The 19,353-nt window shown below is 40.9% G+C and overlaps 1 protein-coding gene across 1 annotated transcript in view; it reads right to left on the reverse strand.

Moving 5' to 3' along the window:
- Positions 1–578: 578 nt before the first annotated feature.
- Positions 579–19,353, reverse strand: part of LOC122816123 — a 958,912-nt gene continuing 940,137 nt past the window's right edge. The window contains exon 15 of the mRNA XM_044088882.1: positions 579–1,253. Coding sequence (XP_043944817.1) covers positions 579–1,253 — 675 coding nt within the window. The remainder of the gene's footprint in view (positions 1,254–19,353) is intronic.

The raw sequence follows: 19,353 nt of genomic DNA on the forward strand, positions 1-19,353 counted from the left end.
GATTTATCTGACTGGACATTAACTGAAATATCACTTTATGATTTATCTGACTGGACATTAACAGGAATATCACTTAATGATTTATCTGACTGGACATTAACAGGAATATCACTTAATGATTTATCTGACTGGACTTTAACAGGAATATCACTTAATGATTTATCTGACTGGACATTAACAGGAATATCACTTAATGATTTATCTGACTGGATATTAACAGAAATATCACTTAATGATTTATCTGACTGGACTGTAACAGGAATTTCACTTAATGACTTATCTGACTGGACATTAACAGGAATATCACTTAATGATTTATCTGACTGGACATTAACTGAAATATCACTTTATGATTTATCTGACTGGACATTAACAGGAATATCACTTCATGATTTATCTGACTGGCCATTAACAGGAATATCACTTAATGATTTATCTGGCTAGACATTAACAGGAATATCACTTAATGATTTATCTGACTGGACATTAACAGGAATATGACTTTATTTATCTGACTGGATATTAACAGGAATATCACTTAATGATTTATCTGATTAGACATTAACTGAAATATCACTTTATGATTTATCTGACTGGACATTAACAGGAATATCACTTAATGATTTATTTGACTGGCCATTGACAGGAATATCACTTAATGATTTATCTGACTGGACATTAACAGGAATATCACTTAATGATTTATCTGACTGGACTTTAACAGGAATATCACTTAATGATTTATCTGACTGGATATTGATAGGCATATCACTTAATGATTTATCTGACTGGCCATTAACAGGAATATCACTTAATGATTTATCTGACTGGACATTAACAGCAATATCACTTAATGATTTATCTGACTGGACTTTAACAGGAATATCACTTAATGATTTATCTGACTGGACTGTAACAGGAATATCACTTAATGACTTATCTGACTGGACATTAACAGGAATATCACTTAATGATTTATCTGACTGGCCATTAACAGCAATATCACTTAATGATTTATCTGACTGGACATTAACAGGAATATCACTTAGTGATTTATCTGACTGGACTTTAACAGGAATATCACTTAATGATTTATCTGACTGGACTGTAACAGGAATATCACTTAATGACTTATCTGACTGGATATTAACAGGACTATCACTTGATTTATCTGACTGGATATTAATAGAAATATCACTTAATGATTTATCTGACTGGATATCAACAGGGATATCACTTAATGATTTATTTGACTGGATATTAACAGGAATATCACTTTATGATTTGCTAGTTGTGGGCACTTGAAATTAATATGCACACAGTGAAAACCTAACATCACATCAACTGCTAGAAAACTTCCAACAAAGCATCCCAGCATTTAAGTAATCCCATATCCAGTACACAAAACCACTCTACAAATAAAAAACATTTTAGTGATTGATGACTCCATGGTGAGCCACACTGAATTTTCACTCACTAGGCTTGTTCATAGACAGGTAGCAGTGAGTTGTCTTTCAGGTGCCAAATTCCCTGATATCTCATGGGCTCTTGAAACCCTTTCACCTGGTAAATATGCCTATAATATGGCAATGGTTCTTGTGGGTGTGAATGAATTTGCAGACCCTAAGGGATGTGCAGAGATATCAGAATTCCCATTCATGCCACAAATGGACATAGTATTCTGGCCCTGAATAGACGCCTTTCTTCTCTAAGAATAATGCCTCGGTGTAAAGGAAATAGAACTGGCTTCAACAATTGGCTAAATAGTTGGTGTCATTCTAGAAGGATCCAGAACATGTCCACATGGACAAAGTGCTTGACATCCTACTTGCTTTTTCAAGGATGGTCGCCACCTCTCTTTCCAAGGCCTCATTAGGCAGAATTCAGCTGACATACATACCAACATAACTAACATATCAAATCCAAAACTGGATCAGATTAAGGTAGCTCTGCTGAGTGCCAGAAGTCTCAACAGCAAAATGTCTAACCTTGAGGCTACACTACATCTGGACACATCCATCTCTGTGCAATTACCAAAACTTGGTTTAAATGCTCAGAAAGCACTTCTTTCCTACTTCTGTTTTTTGCCTGATATGCTTTCAGACAAGATGATAACTGCAGTGACATCTCTATATTTGTTAGGGAACATAGCACCTCTTGGCAGATCCCCCCAAGACTCAGAAACAGAACTATAAATCACACTAAACAAAGCCAACCATCAGTTTGTAGGCTGTTACAACATACCCTCTCAGTCCCCTGAAATTCATTTAAAGTTCCTAGATATAATATATTAACTCCCTATAAACAAAAATGCCATTATTTTGGGAGGCTTTAACTACCTATCAATATACTGGAGCATTTATACCTCAAATGTAGGATACCCCCAAATTTCTTAGATTTCATTAAGAAAAGATCCCTGAACAGATTTATTATTATTTATTTTATTTTATATTTGTTGACCGGGTTTGTCCAACGGAGCTTAAGTGCCCTTTTTCAGTGGAGGACCGGGAAGGAAAGCTCCAACATATTTTACAGTTTTCATTATACATAAGGATTGTATAGCAGTTAAATAGCAATGTTACAGGATTTTTACAAGGCAGTTAGTTGTGATACATTGTTATACAGTGTCAATAGTCAGAAGTATAGCAAATACTTTTACAGTATCCATAAAGAGGAACAATATATATATTTTTTTGGCTGAGTGGTTAGAGATAAATCCAGTTTTGTCATACTGTAGTTGCATGACAGCAGGACAGTTTCTATAAAATGCTTCTTAGAGGCAATTAGTTTTAATATTTTAGAAGACAGTAGGAAGGGTAGTGAAAGGAAAGATTAGAGGGAGCTTGGGAGAATAGTGAGTAACGGGCAAGAGGTAGAGTATGGTATGGAAAGTAGGGGATATTTATGGAGGGAGATAGCAGTGGCAGGACCAGTAACTTTTGAAGTACTCTTTTGTGGCTGTCTTAAATTGTTTAGGATGTGTAAGGGACCTGATTTCTAGTGGGAGCCTATTCCAGGCAGTAGTGGTGTGATAACTACACATAATGTCCATATTTAGACTTGGGGTTGCAGATTTGTAGTAGGTCTTGGTTAGAGCTTCGGAGAGGTCTGGAGGGAGAATAATGGGAAATGAGAGTGGATAGTGCTGGGCAGTAGGAAGGCTGGTATAGGACAGAATGGATGATCTGGAGCTGAGAGAGAAGATGCTGGTGGGGTAATTCAAGCCAGTTTCTGTGTTTTAGAGAGAGACAGTGATGGGATTTGTAGGGTTGTTGGCAGAAAATCTGGCTACCTTGTTGTAGGTAGATTTGAGTTTGGTCAGAAGTGATGGGTTAAGATCTGTGAGAATTTGAGAGCTGTGCATTAGATTGAGTGGAAGGTAAATAAGAGAGAGAGACAGAGAGACAGAGAGAGAGAGACAAAGAGAGAGAGAGACAGAGAGAGAGAGAGAGAGAGAGAGAGAGAGAGAGAGACAGAAATAGAGACAGAAAGAGAGAGACAGAGACAGAGAGAGAGAGAGTTGCCTTGGCTTCAGAAGTAAGACATTTCTTGTTTTAATAAAGGAGTCCTAGTTTTGAATGAGTCTTTTTGATACAGTTCTTGACAAGTATTGTTAACAAACCTAATAGACAGCAAGCTATTCTTGACCTGAGTTTTATGAATATAACTTCTTCATGTGCTATTCCCTTGGGATCTCCTTTCTGGTTAAGTTGGATTGAAAACTACTGACCTTTGCTATTAGAACCTCTAAACCTGAAAATACAAATATCTCAGAATTCAAGGATATCAGATATACAAATATCATTGAAGTCTATGATGAAGTTTGAGATGTACTTATTCCAGTATAATCCCAGTTATTGTCATAACTGGAAGCTACAAAAAAAGAGTACTACATCTTTGATAAATGTACAGAATTGACAGTACCTACCAGATATAAATATAAGAAGAGGTTTAAAAGCAAGCCCACCCGATGGTGCACCAACATAAAGAAAATGTATAATAAAGAGAAAAAAATCCTTAAATATACAACATATCAAGGATAGCATTAGAAATTTGACTAAAAACTTTAAAGAACTTTAAGGATTACCAAGCCAGCCCATAACCTGAGGTTAGCATCTGAAGTTAGGGACAACTACAAATCATGCTTTAGATATGTTAGAAAATGTAGGTCAATGAGGGTGTGTACACCTTTAAGAAGCTAGTCAAGAGCTTGCACTAGAGTATAAATACTGAGCACATAATGAGGGTGTGTACACCTTTAAGAAGCTAGTCAAGAGCTTGCACTAGAGTATAAATACTGAGCACATAATGAGGGTGTGTACACCTTTAAGAAGCTAGTCAAGAGCTTGCACTAGAGTATAAATACTGAGCACATAATGAGGGTGTGTACACCTTTAAGAAGCTAGTCAAGAGCTTGCACTAGAGTATAAATACTGAGCACATAATGAGGGTGTGTACACCTTTAAGAAGCTAGTCAAGAGCTTGCACTAGAGTATAAATACTGAGCACATAATGAGGGTGTGTACACCTTTAAGAAGCTAGTCAAGAGCTTGCACTAGAGTATAAATACTGAGCACATAATGAGGGTGTGTACACCTTTAAGAAGCTAGTCAAGAGCTTGCACTAGAGTATAAATACTGAGCACATAATGAGGGTGTGTACACCTTTAAGAAGCTATCCAAGAGCTTGCACTAGAGTATAAATACTGAGCACATAATGAGGGTGTGTACACCTTTAAGAAGCTATCCAAGAGCTTGCACTAGAGTATAAATACTGAGCACGTGCAAGCCTGACTGCCATTTTGTAGTTGAAATATAAGCATGTATGTTTGTAAGCTCTGTTTGTTAACTAGTTCGCTCGTATTTAATGATGCTGCTATCCATCCTGATATGTTTGTATATATTAAAGCAAAAGAACAAAACCCCGCGCCTTCTCATTATTTGTATTAGAGACAAATGAGTGACATGGTGTCAGAAGTGGCATGTCTAAAGGATATGGTGTCAGAATGGGATACAGAAGCAAGACTGAGAGAAACACAGCTAACATAAAGGAGTGAATCATCCCCAAAGTGTGCATACTTCGCAAAATAGGTCAGAAACAAATTTCAGATACTAAAATTTGCTCAGCACTATTTCTTTTTGTATAACATAAAACAAGGCATACAGAACATTCTAAATAATTTTTGCACAAACAGATATGTACGATATTGATAAAAATATTCAAATTACTGCTGAATCTAGCTTTATTTGTATGCTTGTTGTTTGTTTATTTCCCTGAAACGCTAATTCCACCTAAAACGTGGCCTTTTAGCACTTCTGTGGATCCCTAGTGATATCTGCATTGCTTACTGCACTTATTTCCTTGTTTCACGTGAAAGAAAGTTACTGTTTGTCGTTTATGCATTTAAGTTGCCTGTAACACATTGCATTTAAGTTACCTGACACTTGCTCACTAAAGCAATTATATAAGTCAACTCTAAAAAATTAAAAGCACTACACCCTCACAAACTCCCCTTGAGTACCTTGTTCCCCATTGGCCCTTTTTTCAATTATAAAGGAATTCCAAATACTATTCTAGCATGTCCAAAGGTCAGTTGTCAATCTCCTCTCTGGTCCAGCTGGTGAATCTGGGAATCTTGAGGCAATGTTACAACTGCCTCATGTACACAGACAACCCTCTCCTCCTCCCAACAAATTCCAACACATGTGAGAGATGCAACCATATAGCCAAACTGGAGGCTAAGCTCTCTCAACTCAGTACTGGCGTAACCAGTCAGGAGGAGAAGGAAACCACACTCACTACAATTCCAGTCTCACATAGACCTACCTCGACAACAAACCAAACACATAAACACACAAAACATACTGAAGGCTCTAAATAAAAATCTGCCTAAGCAGCAGAGACCTCCAAAGCAGACACCCAAGCAACCGCTACCCCAAAACAAAACACGTGCAACACATAGCTCACAAAGCCAGTGTGCCAAACAGTCACAGCTCTTAAGGCTAAACAACACACCTGATACACTTGTAATAGGTGACTCTATCATCAGGCACACTGATGTCCCGCTCACCAGGCTGAACAAGGAGAAGGTCACGGTGAGCTGCCTGTCGGGCGCTAGGATCCGCCACATAACACAAGCACTCAGGTCACTCCAAGGCAAGTACAAATATGACTCAGTCATTGTCCATGCTGGTGTGAATGACCTGAGATGTACCTCCCTGGACTACATGAAAAGAGACATAGAGGAGCTCTCTGAGCATGTAGCCCAGGCCGGTATGACCCTGACCTTGAGTAGCATCTTACCCTCACCAAGAATGATGCCACGATATGAAGACAAGATGATCAATTTCAACAATTGGCTTAAGTGTTGGTGTCATTCAAAGGGGATCCAATGCCTGTCAGCCTGGGATGACATGCTCGACAAACCACGATGCTTCGCTAGGGACGGCTTGCACCTGTCACCCCTGGGCTTTCGGATATTGGCAAAGGCTCTTGCTACCCCCATAGTGCCTTTTTGAGCCAAGGCTCAAAAGACAAACCCACCTCCATAGGTATCACAAGGGATAAGAAACTAAGAGTAATGCTACTCAATGCCAGAAGTCTAAACCTCAAGATGCACGCACTCGAAACTCTCCTTAGCATGGAGAACATTGATATCTGTGCAGTAACAGAAACCTGGTTCAATGCTCCCGAGAGCACCCCAGCACTACCAGGTTATACCTCATACCATGCTTTTAGGCCCCATAACTTGGACCGAACCACAAAAGGAGGGGGAGTATCAATATTCGTCAAAGATACCCACACCTCCAGGTTGGTGGCACAGCACGAAGCATCAGAGACTATCCATGTGCAACTAACTGGGGGTAAAACTGCCTTCCAGTTTATAGCCTGCTACAGACCACCCTCCCAAACACAGGAACCCCACTTGGCCTTCCTGAGAATACTGGAAAATATGAAGATTTCTCCAAACACCATTATATTGGGCAACTTCAACTACCCAAACATAGACTGGGAGCATTACTCTAGCTCCAACACCCTAGCCCAAAGGTTCCTAGAATTTATAAACTCAAATGCTATGGAACAATTTGTTACCACTCCCACAAGAGGGGAAAACATACTGGACCTGATCATCACCAACATGGGGACACTATGCTCCAGACCAGAAGTGTATCCCTCACTGGTAAGATCAGACCATAAACTAATCTCACTGGATATTCACATCCCGACCCCACCCCCTGCCCAGAAAACCACAGTGAAAAACTTTTGTAAAGCAAATTTCACATGCCTCAAAACCAAGGTGAAATCCTTCAAAGCCCCCGGACCTGTAGAAAATACGGCCCAGACCGCAGAATCCTTTATAAACGCATTCTATGAACACCTTCAGGAATGCATGGATCATGCAATCCCAAATAAAACCAAGACCCAATCCTCCAAAGGCAGACGTCCTGTCTGGTGGACCCCAGCCATAAACAAACTATACAATAAAAGGAGGAAGCTACTACATGATAGAGCAAAATCCCAAAAAGGGAAGGCATCTCTGATCAGTATTAGCAAAAAACTACGGGCACTCATAAAATCGTCTAAGGCCAGCTTCGAGAGAAAAATTGCACAGGACACTAAGGATAATCACAAGGCTTTCTTTAGTTATGTTAGGAACCTGGGTGGAAATTCCCAGATATGCTCAGAATTAGTCCAAAATGACAAAAAATACACCAAGCCCACAGACATTGCCAACATCCTAGCTGACAGGTTCAGTGCAAACTTCTCCCCCCTCTCCCCACCAAAAGGGCAAATATCTATCCCAACAGAGTTCTGCCCCCCTGACATCTCAGATGCTCAGGTAAGAGCCGCCCTCTCCAAAGCAAAAAAACAGCATCAATGGGACCAGATGGTGTCCCGGCTCGTCCTACATGAACTCCAAGAAGAGCTAAACCCAAACATAAAACTACTGTTCAATCTTAGCCTTACTACAGGATATGTACCCAAAGAGTGGCGTACAGCAACAGTGGTCCCTCTCCACAAAGGTGGTGCCTCAAGGGATCCTGGAAACTATCGCCCCATAAGCCTGACTAGCTTGGTCTGCAAAGCCATGGAAAGGATCATCATGGACCTCATAAATAAAGATATTGGGGACCTACAGACACTGGATCCTACCCAGTTTGGCTTTGTTAAGGGCAGATCCTGCCTCTTAAACCTGGTCAATTTCTTTGAAACAGTCACCAAGGCCATTGACGAGGGGAAGGTGGTCCACACAGCCTACCTGGACCTCGCAAAGCCTTCGATACAATACCCCACTCGGGCATTATAGATAAGCTCACCAGCTTAAATATAAACCCCTATGTCACTAGATGGGTTGCAAACTGGCTCAAGGACAGAACCCACATGGTTAGAATTGCTGGAGCCATGTCAGACTCCAAACCAGTTACAAGTGGCGTCCCACAAGGCTCAGTCCTGGGACCTCTCTTGTTCGGTATATATTTCTCGGTGGTACAGGCCAACACGGAAGGACTGTGGCTGACCAAGTTCACAGATGACTGCAAACTGGGCACCATAATCAACTCTCCAGCCGACACAAGCATCCTCCAAAAGGGCCTCATAGAAACAGACAACTGGTGCCAGAGCCATGGCCTCAAGCTAAACGCCAAAAGTGTATAGTCATCCCCTTTGGCAAAAACAAAGTGCCCACAAATTACCACATAGGTGGTAATCCATTAAGTACAGAAGAAGTCATTAGGGACCTGGGGACCCAAGTTGATAGCAATCTCTCATTTGACAACCACGTGGCCAAAGTGGTTAGAAAAACATTTTATATAGTCCACCTAATCATGAAGGGATTCACATCTAGATCAGGGAGGTCATCGCACCTCTTTACTCATCCCTCATCAGGCCCATAATTGAGTACAATGCCCCTTTTGGGATGTACCTTACCAGACACCTGCAGCAACTGGAAAGACCTCAAAAGTACCTCACCAAGAGGATCAAAGGGCTCAAACAGATGCCATATGCTGCCCGGTTAAAGAAACTCCAGCTCTACTCAGTGGCATACTGCCTGCTCAGAGGCGATCTGTGCCTGACGTATAAAGCCATGTCCAACCCGGAATTAATGTACATGCTGCACCTCAGAAAATCCAAATCCCATGGAGCTACGTGCTTGAGAGACTTGAACCTCAGCACTGAAATAAATAGGACATGCTGGAGGGACAGATTCATAACCCAGAGGCTCCCTTCACTCTGGAATAAAATCCCAGTCCAGGTTAGGCAGAGTCCCACATTGACTCTCTTCAAGAGGAATCTTGGTGACTGGATGGGAGATTGTAGGTTTACCCCGGCTATCACTTCTGTGTCACTGTTAGACAGAGGCACAGTATACTAACCTCAAAAAAAGGCATAGCAAAATTAATTTAAAATGGGTGATGAAAGCCAAACATACTCTGGCTAGGCTTATAAATGCCCTAGGGCAGATAGCCTAGTATGAACCTATGAACCTATGAACCTATGAACTACTGAAAATGTTTGAAATAAAGTCCAAATTGCATAAAACAAAAAAAATAAAAGGAAACAACAGTATTTTTGCAAAGCATATGTATTTTCATATTAAGTAAAGATATCAGAGTTCTCAGAAGTGAAGTGTTCACATGTTTGTGCAGTGTCACAGTAAAGATATTTTGCAAAGTACAGCCATTACAGGGCATATTTTGGCGAATACAGCCATTGCAAGGCATATTTCTCAAAGCAAAGTATTTCGAAGAGTTTATGGTGCATTTAAATGTTGTTACAAACTCACAGCACTGTTTGTTCGTACATAATTACAAGGGCCATATTTTCAGAGTGTTTGTGTGGATTCACTTAAAAGCTTGAAATACTGAAATTCAGTATTTTGAGCCCGTAAAGTGGAATCCTGAAAAGAGTGAAACCTCAGAAGCGCGAAATCCAAAACCTCACATACCGGAAGTTTAGAATAAGCACTTCTGATGTTTCACTATGGTTGTGGATTCAGGTAATTGTTGGATGTGTTAAGGGTTTTAGGTAGAGGCTGTGGTGTGTGTTAGTGTGTTTTGTTGCTGTGATGTGTGTGTGTGGGGAGAATGTAGCTTGTGTGGTGGTGTTTTGTGTGTGTTTGTATGTAGTGTGACCTCTGAGTTAAAATATATAAGTAGGGAGTGTGGGGGGCACAGCCCCCTACATGGGGGGTGCAGGGGTGCTTTCCTCTCTGCTTTTATGTAGTAGAGAGCTTGTGTTTGTGTGTGGGGAGGAAGGTGTGTGTGTGTGGAGTAGAAGTGCTAATTCAAAATCTTCGGTGTGCAAGATTTTAAAATTCGCATTTCTGAGTTTTCGTTCTTTTAGGTATCAAGTTTTTAGCCTAGAAATACTGAATTTCGATATTTCAGTATTTCGAGGATATAAAGTGAATCTGTTTGTGTATATTTTGCGGGCATGGCAGATGGATTTTGAAAATCCAGTACTCTTGTGTTTGACAGTGATATTGCTGAGAACTGGAGAGTGTTTGAGCAAGAATATAACATTTTCATACAGGCTGCATTTTCTGATAAAAATAACTCTACAAAGGCATTTATTCTACTTAATATATCTAGATCAGAAGCCATAGAAAGGGAACGTTCATTTATGTGTGCACCTGCTATCTATATCAGAGAGGAGGAAAACCATCATATTGTTCTACTGGCTGAGTCAAGGGAGGACCCAGAGTGCTTAAAACGTAAATTTAGAGAAATGTGTAACCCCCAGACAAATGTTACAATAGAAAGGCACTTATTTTACAAAAGGGATCAAAAGCCTGGTGAACCTTTTGCAGCATATATAACTCACCTGAGAAGTAAAGCTAAAACATGCAGATTTGGTGACTTAAGGGATGAGTTGATAAAGGACAGACTTGTGTGTGGCATAAAAGATGATACAGTGAGAAAGACTTTGCTTCATGACAGTGATTTAACTTTGAATAAGGCCATTGGGATTTGTCAGATATATGAGCTCACAGAAAGGTACACAAATATGCTTACAAATGAAAATAGCTCTAGAAGGCACAGTGATAAAGCTCATGCTGATAGTATGTAGTATGTGGTTAAAAGAAACAGGCCCAAGCACATGTCAGCAATTGTAGCCCCTGCAGCACTCACTGGTAACCCCCAGAACTTTCTAGCAAATTCTAGACTTCCCACAGCCTCAGTGAAGCATAAGAGTGAGACAGCAAACTCAAAACATGGTCCCCAACCCAGTTTCATTGCTGAGTGTTGTAACTGCGGCAGTAATCATGAATCTAAAAGGAACAAATATTTAGCTTTTAGTCAACAATGCCACAAATGTAATAAATAGAATCACTTCAAAAGATTTTGTAAATCAAAAAGCCCACACTCTTTCATTAAAAGGGAACATTTTAAGAAACAAGTCGGTCAGTTAGACTGTGGCAACTCCTCTCTTTATGTTGATGATGTGTCAGTGGTTCATGAAATGGTCAGTGCAGAAGATTTAAGGGCCAAGAATGAAGTATTTTGTACTGTTTGGACAAATGGCAAACCCACAGAGCTCAAAGGTGACACAGGTTCCAAGTGCAAAGTTATGTCAGCAGAAACATTTGTCAGAGTGTGAAAAAGTGAAAGGCTTGATTTGGCAAGGTGTGCGGTGCTTATTACTTATGGAGGTGAAGAAATTCAAACCGAAGGCTTAGTAGTGCTTTCCTGTTGCAGCAGAGTGGAAGAAGCTATGACTTATTTTATGTGGTCACGAGGCATGTCCAGTCATTATTAGGGCTCAGAGACAGTTTGAAAATGGGACTGCTTTCATTTAATAAAGAAGTCCATCATGTTAGCTTAAAAGACCACTAGTTTAATTTTGCACAGCACATTTTTCCACCTATGCCGATCTTTTCCAAGACAAAATAGGAAAACGTCCAGTTGTGAACTCCATGAAGTTAGACCCAGAGGTCAGTCCAGTTATCAGGCCAACATGTAAAGTTCCAATAGCCATGCAGGACAGAGTCAAAGCTGAGTTAGATAAAATGGTGCAACAAGGTGTGGTTTTTCCAGTGGAAACTCCAAATGAATGTGTATCTTCCATGGTGGTAGCTCATAAGAAAAGCTCAGATGACATCAGAGTATGTATTGACCCATGAGATTTGAACAAAGCACTAAAATGACCTAATTTCTAATGCGCACATTCAAAGAAGTCATGGCCTTAATGCCAAATGCACTATTTTTCCTGTCTTAGATGCAAAGAGTTGATTTTGGCAAGTTCAGTGTCACTAGAAAGCATCATTGCTTGCTACGTTCAGTACTCCATTTGGCAGGTTCAAATTTTTGAGAATGCCTTTTTGGGATAAATTCTGCAAGTAAAGTCATTCAGTGTGCAATGGAGCAAATGTTGTCTGGGTATCTTTGTGCTATTATAGTAAACAACATATTGGTAGGAGGTTGTGATGAAGCAGAACATGACAGAAACCTCAGGAAATTTCTAGAAAGGGCACGTCAAGTGAATCTTAAGCTCAACCCACACAAATGCAAATTCAGGTTACAAGAAGTTCCTTATGTTGGTCACTTATTTAAGAGTACAGGATTATGACCAGACCCTTCAAAAGCAAAATAGCCATTCTTGAGATGCCAGCTCCAGACAATGTTCAAGCCCTGCAACGTTTTCTTGTCATGGTCAACTACCTGGACAAGTTCATTCTACACTTGAGCCGACCATCAGCACCACTCAGAGATCTGACATGTAAAGATATAGCACGGTCTTGGTCTTGGTTAGAGTAACACCGACGAGCATCTGATGTCCTGAAACAGACAATTGCTAGTTCACCAACTCTCAGATACTATGATGTTCACAAACCAGTTACACTTTCCTATGATACTTCAAAATTTGGACTTGGTGCACTCATTCTACAAGAGGATCAACCTGTTGCCTGTGCATCGAGAACTGTTACCCAAACTGAGATGCAGTACGCCCAGACTGAGAAAGAGCTTCTGACAATTGTGTTTGCATGTTCGAAGTTCCATGATTATGTTTATGACAGACATATCCACATTGAAACTGACCACTAACCATTAGTCACAATCTTGAGAAAGCCAATGCATTCAGTATCAGCCCGACTGCAACATATGATGTTGAGTCTGCAAAAGTATAATTTCAATCTTGTCTACAAGAAAGGCAAACATCTGTATCTTGCTGATACGTTATCCAGATCACCCAGGAATACCACTGAACAGTCTGAGAATCAAGGTTCAAATTCAACTGATGATTTTGAAGTCATGGAAGTGAGAAATTTTTCTTCCACATGTCTTGATGAGTTAAGAGATCACACAGCCACAGATCCAGTTTTACAGAGGCTCAACCACTTTATCAATCATGGATGGCTATCAAAGTAATCTAGTTTACCTTAAGAAGTGCAACTTTATTTTCCGTACAGAGATGAGATTGTACTGAAAAAGAGTATCATAATGAAAGGTCCAAAAGTAATTGTTCCAAAGTTCCTGCAACCAGAGTGCATTACTATTCTGCATCATGGTCACCCAGGAAGTAAATCTACCAAAAGAAGGGTGGGAGGACTTGTATTATGGTCTTCTATGCCACAAGACATTGAGAGAGCACTTTCATCTTGTTCAGTGTGTAATAGTACAAAGCCACATCAACAGAAGGAACCACTTCAGCTTAACCAGATTCTGGAACTACCTTGGTCAACAGTAGCCACAGAGATCTTTGTGGGGAATGGTCAACATTACTTCTTGTTAGTAGACTCTTACTCCAATTGGTTTGAGATTGACCTACTTGCCAATCTAGCATCCAGTACAGTCATTACTAAGATGAAGCATCATTTTGCTGTGCATGGTAGCCCACACAAAGTTATTTCTGACAATGGCATGCAGTTTACAAGCCAACAATTCAAAAGATTTGAAGAAGAATGGGGCTTTACTCGTGTCCCAAGTAGTGCAGAGTACCCGCAGTCAAATGGTTTGGCAGAACACGCAGTTCAAAGTACAAAACAGTTACGTGAAAAGTCAAAACAAGACAAAAGTGAAGTTTTCCTGAATCTCTTGAATCTCAGAAATATTCCTTGTGATAAACATCTTGGTTCAGCTGCTCAGAGACTTCTTTCGAGACAAACCAGAACCACATTACCAATCAGTAGTCAATTGTTGGTTCCATGTGTCAAGAACAACAGATCGGTGAAATCCAATCTGTTGAAGAAGCGCCTGTCCCAGAAGTCCTACTATGATAAGACCAGCAAACTGCTCATTACATTACGAGTGGGAGACATGGTAAGGAAGCAAATGTCCAGAGGTTATGATCAGATTGGTGTTGTGAAGAATATTGGTTTAGAGCAAAGATCGTACACTGTGGAATCAGAAGGAGCAACATTTAGGTGGAATTGGAAGCATTTACTACTGGTATTCAAGCCTATACCACAGCACATAGTCTGTGAGAAAGACTCTTTATCTCAGAGTGAGTTGTCCAGTATTCCAATTCCAGAGGAAGTTCCAGAGGACATTCCCATTCCTGTGACAAATCCAGAAGTTTCTGATACAAGTTGTGCACCGCAGACTGTCCTTGTTGCAAAATTTATTCCCAACTGTTATCTTACTAAATATGGTCGTATCTCTAAACCTTGTAACAGATATGAAGCAACTTGGACATGAACATTGTCTTTTGTTTCTAATGTCTATAATAATGCATGTCTAACTCTAATGTTGTTTTTACCAAGTGCACAAAAAAGGAAGAAAATACCACAAGGGTAAAGTACCTCCAAGCAAAAATGTCCAAAATCAAATGTAGAAGAATATGGCAGAAACTCCACAACAATTGAAGCAAACCACTGGGTAAAAAAGTCTTAAGTCTGAAGAAGCGTCCTTGGAGACGCGAAAGCACTTACTTTATGGAATAAAGAATATATTTTTTACCCAGTGGTTTGCTTCGATTGTTGTGGAGTACCCGCCATTCTTCTACATTTGTTTTTACCAAGGGCAATCTTTTTAAGAGGGAGAATGTAGTTCAGTGAGAGTGTATATACCTTTAAATATACATTTAAGAAGCTATCCAAGGGCATGCACTAGAGTATAAATACTGAGCACGTGTGAGCCTGACCACCATTTTGTAGTTAGCTGTTGAGATGTAAGGCTGTATGTTTGTAAGCTCTGCTTGTCAAATAGTTTGTTCATATTTAATGATGCTGCTGTCCATCCTGATGTGTTTATAAATATTAAAGCATCAGAACGAAACCCCAGGCCTTCTCATTATTTGTATTAGAGAGGAACGAGCAACAGAAAACTAAGACATAACTCCCAGCAGTGTCGAGAATTTATTCAAAATGGCACCACCTACTCTTAGAGAGGAACGAGTGACAGAAAACTAAGACATAACTCCCAGCAGTGTCGAGAACTTATTCAAAATGGCACCACCTACTCTTAGAGATGAACGAGTAACAGAAAACTAAGACATAACTCCCAGCAGTGTCGAGAACTTATTCAAAATGGCACCACCTACTCTTAGAGAGGAACGAGCGACAGAAAACTAAGACATAACTCTCAGCAGTGTCGAGTACTTATTCAAAATGGCACCACCTACTCTTAGAGATGAACAAGTGACAGAAAACTAAGACATAACTCCCAGCAGTGTTGATAACTTATTCAAAATGGCACCACCTACTCTTAGAGAGGAACGAGCGACAGAAAACTAAGACATAACTCCCAGCAGTGTCGAGAACTTATTCAAAATGGCACCACCTACTCTTAGAGAGGAACGAGCGACAGAAAACTAAGACATAACTCCCAGCAGTGTCGAGAACTTATTCAAAATGGCACCACTTACTCTTAGAGAGGAACGAGCGACAAAAAACTAAGACATAACTCCCAGCAGTGTCAAGAACTTATTCAAAATGGCACCACCTACTCTTAGAGAGGAACGAGCGACAGAAAACTAAGACATAACTCCCAGCAGTGTCGAGAACTTATTCAAAATGGCACCACTTACTCTTAGAGAGGAACGAGCGAGAGAAAACTAAGACATAACTCCCAGCAGTGTCAAGAACTTATTCAAAATGTCACCACCTACTCTTAGAGAGGAACGAGCAACAGAAAACTAAGACATAACTCCCAGCAGTGTCAAGAACTTATTCAAAATGGCACCACCTACTCTTAGAGACGAACGAGTAACAGAAAACTAAGACATAACTCCCAGCAGTGTCGAGAACTTATTCAAAATGGCACCACCTACTCTTAGAGACAAACGAGCAACAGAAAACTAAGACATAACTCCCAGCAGTGTCGAGAACTTATTCAAAATGGCACCACCTACTCTTAGAGAGGAACGAGCGACAGAAAACTAAGAAATAATTCCCAGCAGTGTCGAGAACTTATTCAAAATGGCACCACCTACTCTTAGAGAGGAACGAGCGACAGAAAACTAAGACATAACTCCCAGCAGTGTCGAGAACTTATTCCAAATGGCACAACGACAGAAAACTAAGACATAACTGAACTTATTCAAAATGGCACCACCCAGCAGAAAACTAAGACATAACTCCCAGCAGTGTTGAGAACTTATACAAAATGGCACCACCTACTCTTAGAGAGGAACGAGTGACAGAAAACTAAGACATAACACCCAGCAGTGTTGAGAACTTATTCAAAATGGCACCACCTACTCTTAGAGATGAACGAGCGACAGAAAACTAAGACATAACTCCCAGCAGTGTCGAGAACTTATTCAAAATGGCACCACCTACTCTGACCTGGTAAAGATTGCCAACATGCTACCTAACAAATTCAGTGCCAATGTCACCCTGGAGATGACTATTCAATGACCACTTATTGCTGAAGCTCTCAGACTCCCCCCATTATCACCAAATATCATATATTAAAAAAGCTCTCAAAGACTAAAAATACTTCATCCATTGAACCTGTTAATATACCTGACTATATAGTAAACGGTACCAAGTAAACCCCGTCAGGCCCATTCCTTAGCCTATTACCTGACACTGGCTTTGCCCCTGAGGTTTACCACATAGCAAATCTGATGTCAGTCCACGTCAGTGGCCACATCCCTGACCACTGGAATTACAGGCCTTTCAGCTTGACAACTGTCATATGCAAAGCCATGATGCATATTATAAATGCCACATGTGTGGCCACATCCCTGACCACAGAAATTACAGGCCTTTCAGTTTGACAACTGTCATATTCAAAGCCATGCTGCATATCATAAATGCCACATGGGTGGCCATATCCCTGACCACAGGAATTACAGGGCTTTCAGCTTGACAATTGTCATATCCAAAGCCATGATGCATATTATAAATGCTGAGATTAATTATTACATTAAAAATCGTATTAGGCATTATTATTCATTATCTCATTATTTCAATGGGCATGTTGGTGAAGGGAACAGAGGGGATGAGGAAGTGATGGGTAGGTATGGTGTTAAGCAAAGGAATGCAGAAGGTCAGATGGTAGTGGATTTTACAAAAAGGATGGACATGTCTGTGATAAATACGTATTTTAACAAGAAGGAGGAGCATAGGGTGACATACAAGAGTGGAAGAAGATGAACACAGGTGGATTATATCTTATGTAGAAGGGCCAGTCTGAAGGAGATTGGAGACTGTAAAGTGGTGGCAGGGGAAAGGTAGTTAAGCAGCATAGGATGGTGGTTTGTATGATGACATTGGTGATCAAGAATAGGTTCATAGGTTCATAGGTTTATACTAGGCTAACTGCCCTAGGGCATTTATAAGCCTAGCCCAAAGTTATGTGGCTTACACCGCCCCTTATGTTAGAAATACTGTGCCCATTAGTTTGTTGTGCCTCTGTCCAGTAGTGACACAGAGATGATTCCCGGGTAAACCTCGATCTCCCATCCACCGGTCAAGATTTCTCTTGAACAGAGCCAGCGAGGTGCTCTGCCTCACATGGACCGGGATTTTATTCCACAGCATGGGGAGTCTCTGGGTGATAAATCTATCCCTCCATCACGTCCTATTTATATCCGTGCTAAGGTTTAAGTCTATTACTCTAGTGGTTTTGGTGGATTTGGATTTTTTGAGGTGGAGCATGTCCATTAATTCTGGGTTGGTCATGGCCTTGTATGTCAGGCACACGTCACCTCTAAACAGACGGTATGCAACTGAATAGAGTTGGAGTTTCTTCAGTCTGGCAGCATATGACAGGTTTTGGAGTCCCTTTATCCTTTTGGTGAGGAACTTTTGGGGTCTCTCCAATTGCTGCAGGTGTCGGGTGAGATACATCCCGAATGGGGCATTGTACTCAATCATTGGTCTGATAAGTGAAGAGTACAGGGGAACAATGACCTCACTTGATCTGGATGTGAATCCCTTCATGATCAGGTGGGCAATGTAGAAGGTCTTTCGAACCACTTTAGCAACGTGAGCGTCAAACGAGACCACTGTCAACCTGGGTCCCCAGGTCCCTGATAACCTCTTCTGTGCTTAGTGGGTTGCCACCTATATGGTAGCTTGGGGTTACCTTGTTTTTCCCGAAGGGTATGACTATACACTTTTTTTTGTTTAACTTCAGGCCATGGCTCTGGCACCAGCTATCAGTTTCCGTGAGACTCCTCTGAAGGATGTCTGTGTCCGATGTACTATCCACTATGGCACCCAGTTTGCAGTCATCCACAAACTTTGTCAGCCATAGTCCTCCTATGTTTGCCTGTACTTCTGAGAAGTAGATGCCGAACAATAGGGGACCAAGGACTGAGCCCTGTGGGACTCCACTTGTAACCGGCTTGGAGTCTGACATGGCTCCAGCAACTCTAACCCTGTGGGTTTAGCCAGTTTGCAACCCATCTTGTGACATATGGGTTTACATTTAAGCTGGTAAGTTTCTCTATGATACCCGAGTGGGGTATTGTGTAAGCTTTTGCAAGGTCAAGGTAGGCTGTATGGACTGCCTTTCCCTCATCAATGGCCTTGGTGACTGTTTCAAAGAAGTTGACCAAGTTCAAAAGGCAAGATCTGCCCTTGACAAAGCCAAACTGGGTTGGGTCCAAGGTCTGCAAGTCCCCTATGTCCTTGTTTATGAGTTCCATTATGATCCTCTCCATAGGTTTGCAGACCAGGCTTGTTAAGCTTATGGGGCGGTAATTACCAGGGTCCGTAGAGGTACCGCCTTTGTGGAGTGGGACCACAGGTGCCATACGCCACTCCTTGGGCACATATCCTGTGGTGAGGCTAAGATTAAACAGCTGCCTTATGTGCAGGTTTAGTTCTTCATTGAGTTCATGTAGCACACAGCCGGGGACCCCATCCGGTCCCATTGATGCTGTGTTTTTAGCTTTAGAGAGAGCAGCTTTCACCTGCGCATTTGTGATGTCTGGGAGGCTACTCTCAGTTGGGAT

Source organism: Protopterus annectens, chromosome 12.part0 (genome assembly GCF_019279795.1).
Source record: "Protopterus annectens isolate FY-2018-M chromosome 12.part0, PAN1.0, whole genome shotgun sequence".
Lineage (NCBI taxonomy): Eukaryota > Metazoa > Chordata > Ceratodontiformes > Protopteridae > Protopterus > Protopterus annectens.